The 3,327-nt window shown below is 41.9% G+C and overlaps 1 protein-coding gene across 1 annotated transcript; it reads left to right on the forward strand.

Moving 5' to 3' along the window:
* On the forward strand, positions 1-2,546 carry lratd2b (LRAT domain containing 2b). The gene has a single exon (XM_053679853.1). The coding sequence runs from the start codon at positions 391-393 to the stop codon at positions 1,201-1,203; it is 813 nt and encodes a 270-aa protein (XP_053535828.1). The 5' UTR covers positions 1-390; the 3' UTR covers positions 1,204-2,546.
* The last annotated feature ends 781 nt before the right edge of the window (positions 2,547-3,327 follow it).

The raw sequence follows: 3,327 nt of genomic DNA on the forward strand, positions 1-3,327 counted from the left end.
GTCTTTAAATGGCGCGCGCGTGTACTAGGTGGAGGTTTAGTGGAGTCCTCTGAGTCCTCATTAACCGTCACAGCGCACAGCAGCAGCTCGGCTCCGGACACACCACTACCAGTCAGTTTCCTCCGAAAGCGGGGAAAAACTTTCACACGAACTCACTTATTTTTTTACTTTTATTTTTTAACTTTTCTGGAACATCTACAGAAACAATACTGGAGTACTTTCCTGTTTGTGTGTCACGTCTTTCCGGCTGTTTGTGGACTTAAGGCAGAGCCGGAAGTGAGCAGGTACAATACACCTGTTCAGGAAAGAAGCACGAGCCCCAAGTATGATTTGAAACGGTCTGAACCTGGAGGACGGGGGGAAGTGTTTTTAATCTCCATACCTTCACCGATGGGGAATCAGGTGGAAAAACTGACGCGTTTAAGTTACGACGAAGTTCCCACAGTCGACCCGAACGGCTACGAGGATGACGACGGGCCGCGGATCGGAGTCTCGTATATTTTCTCCAACGACGATGACAACGGCGACGACGACGAAGAGGAGCACAGTGCGGAGAAAGGCGACGAAGAAGAGTACGACAGCCTGCGTGAAATGGAGTGCGCGGTGTATTACCGTGGTGAGTGTGTGTACGAGAGGAAGGACGCAGACACGGGCGCTCTACAGGCGTGTAAGGACCTGCTGAACAGATGCAAACCCGGCGACTTGGTCGAGTTCGTCGCGGCGGGTCAGTATCCCCACTGGGCGGTTTGTACAGGAGACTTTCAGGTGGTCCACTTGCACAGGAGTGAGATTAAAATGGACCACCTCTCCGACGCGGGTCAGGGCAGACGCGGACGAATCGTCAACGACTTGTACAAGTTCCGCGCCTTGCCTCCGGATGTAGTCGTGAAGAACGCGCTTGATCAGCTCGGTGTGAAGGACAGCAGCCTTTCCTGGAGGAACCCGGAGTGTTTTGCTGCATGGTGCAGGTTTGGTAAACGTGAATTTAAAACCGGTGGAGAGCTGCGCATTGGCAAGCAGCCTTACAGGATGAAATTACAGCTCTCTGAGAAGAGGAGCCACGAGCTGGAGTTTCAGAGTCTGGAGGATTTGATCATGGAGAAGCGCAGGAACGATCAGATCGGTAGAGACGCCGTGATCCAAGAACTGGCGAATCATCTCAACTCTAGTGAAGAGCTCAACAGCGATTGCAGTTGTGATTGATTGATTGATTGATTGATTGATTGATTGATTGATTGATTGATTGATTTAGGAACATACTTTTCACACATGGACAACTTTTTACACAGATGACCAAGCTTTGAAACACCTACATTCATTCACAATGAATGCCATGATGCAATTAAAGCCCATGTCTCATGATCATAATATCGTACAGGACTCATACATGGCATCTCATATTAACGCTTAAGGTCAATGGATTTTTGCATGTGTCTGGGTTGGCTATTTAGAAGAGATAGGAGAAGAGCAATATGTGTGACTTTTTATGAATCAGATACTTTTATTTCCAGCGATAAAGGTACTTTGTTCGATTAAAGAAAGCAGTGATGGTCCTCTTCCTTGCCCTCAAATGATACACCAAAGTTAACGAGTCCTAAATATATCAACTTGTTTTATGTGTTGGTCTTCTCTGTGAGCACAGCCACAACATGGCACATTTCAACGGATCAGTTAAACGTTTGTTTACGTTCAGTACGTTACTACATGAATCAGTCATGTTCCACAACATCAATAATTGTAAGTGATTGAACATTAACCTTCTCTATATAATACAGTATGAATCGTATTACAATAACAGCACTGTGTTTCATTTTCATGATTAGTTTTATTTTGTTTGTTTTTATATATATATATATATATATATATATATAAATATACATACATACATACATACATACATACATACATACATACACCAAACCTTACGTTCAGGTATAGAGACACTACATGTAAGCTCTGTGTTGCTCCTCTTGTCATGGCTAAAATGATCTGTGTACCTTCTTTGTTTTTGTTTATTCTTCTATTTTTTACCATGAAAATAAATACTATTTTGAATAACTGTTTTATAAGTGCTACAGATAGTGTGTGTGTGTGTGTGTGGATAGATAGATAGTAGGTTCAAGCTTCAGCTGAATCATGTACGCAATATCCACGTGAAATTTGAAACATTCAACCGTGCACAATCATTACAGGTATTTGTTGGATTGATGCACAATTTGAAATGTGTTTTGTTACACCAGTAAGAAGTGTTATAAAGAAGCCACCGTTTTATATGATGAGTAGCATTTTGAGCATTCTCTGAAGCCGGGGCTTTGAAACATTTTGCAGCTAGGGAGCCCTTTAACTGCTAAAATCAACTAGAGTGACCCCCACAGTACATGTTTATTTTACAATGAGCTGTCTATCCAAATTAGACTCATTATTTAAATGTGCAGAGTAATATTTTGGAGCCTTATATCGGAGCCATAATGCTTTCTACTCATTAACTTTCTACTGACAGAACACAATTTATATTAACATTGTAATTAAATTTCAGTTGACATTGATATCCCTGCTTGTTTTCTGAGTTATTGAACTTTGGATTAAACTAATTTAATTTGCGTGAACAGTCAAACATGCTAATGCCTATACACTCACCATCCACTTTATTAGGAACACCTGTACATCCGCACATTCATGCAGTTATCTAATCAGCCAATCGTATGGCAGCAGTGAAATGCAAAATCATGCAGATACAGGTCAAGAACTTCAGTTAATGTTCACATCAAACATCAGAATGAAGAAAAAGTGTGATTTCTGTGATTTTGATCGTGGCCTGGTTGTTGGTGACAGATGAGCTGGTTTGAACATTTGAGAAAGTGCTGATCTCCTGGGAATATCACACAGCAATGGTGTGGAAACACAAAAAACATTGAATGAGCGACAGTTCTGTGGTTGGAAACGCCTTGTTGATAAGAGAGGTCAGAGGAAAAATCCAGATAAGGTTTGATGCACCAGGAAGGATATAGTAAATCAAACAATTACTCTTTACAACCATAGTGAGCAGAAAAGCATCTCAGCATGCACAAAACATCGAACCTTGAGGTGGATGGGCTACAACAGCAGAAGACCACATTGGGTTCTACTCCTGTCAGCCAAGAACAGAAATCTGAGGTCATCATAAACACAGACTCACCCATGATAGCCTCAGATTCTTGTTCTTGGCTTGCAGGAGTGCAACCTGATATGGTCTTCTGTTGTTGTAGCTCATCCACCTCAAGGTTTGATGTACATTCTGAGATGCTTTTCTGCTCACTACAGTTGTAAAGTGTAGTTATTTGAGTTACT

Source organism: Ictalurus punctatus, chromosome 1 (genome assembly GCF_001660625.3).
Source record: "Ictalurus punctatus breed USDA103 chromosome 1, Coco_2.0, whole genome shotgun sequence".
Lineage (NCBI taxonomy): Eukaryota > Metazoa > Chordata > Actinopteri > Siluriformes > Ictaluridae > Ictalurus > Ictalurus punctatus.

Bases quoted from the DNA above. Each gene is read 5' to 3' on its own strand.
- lratd2b (XM_053679853.1), top strand. From the start codon at position 391: ATGGGGAATCAGGTGGAAAAACTGACGCGTTTAAGTTACGACGAAGTT.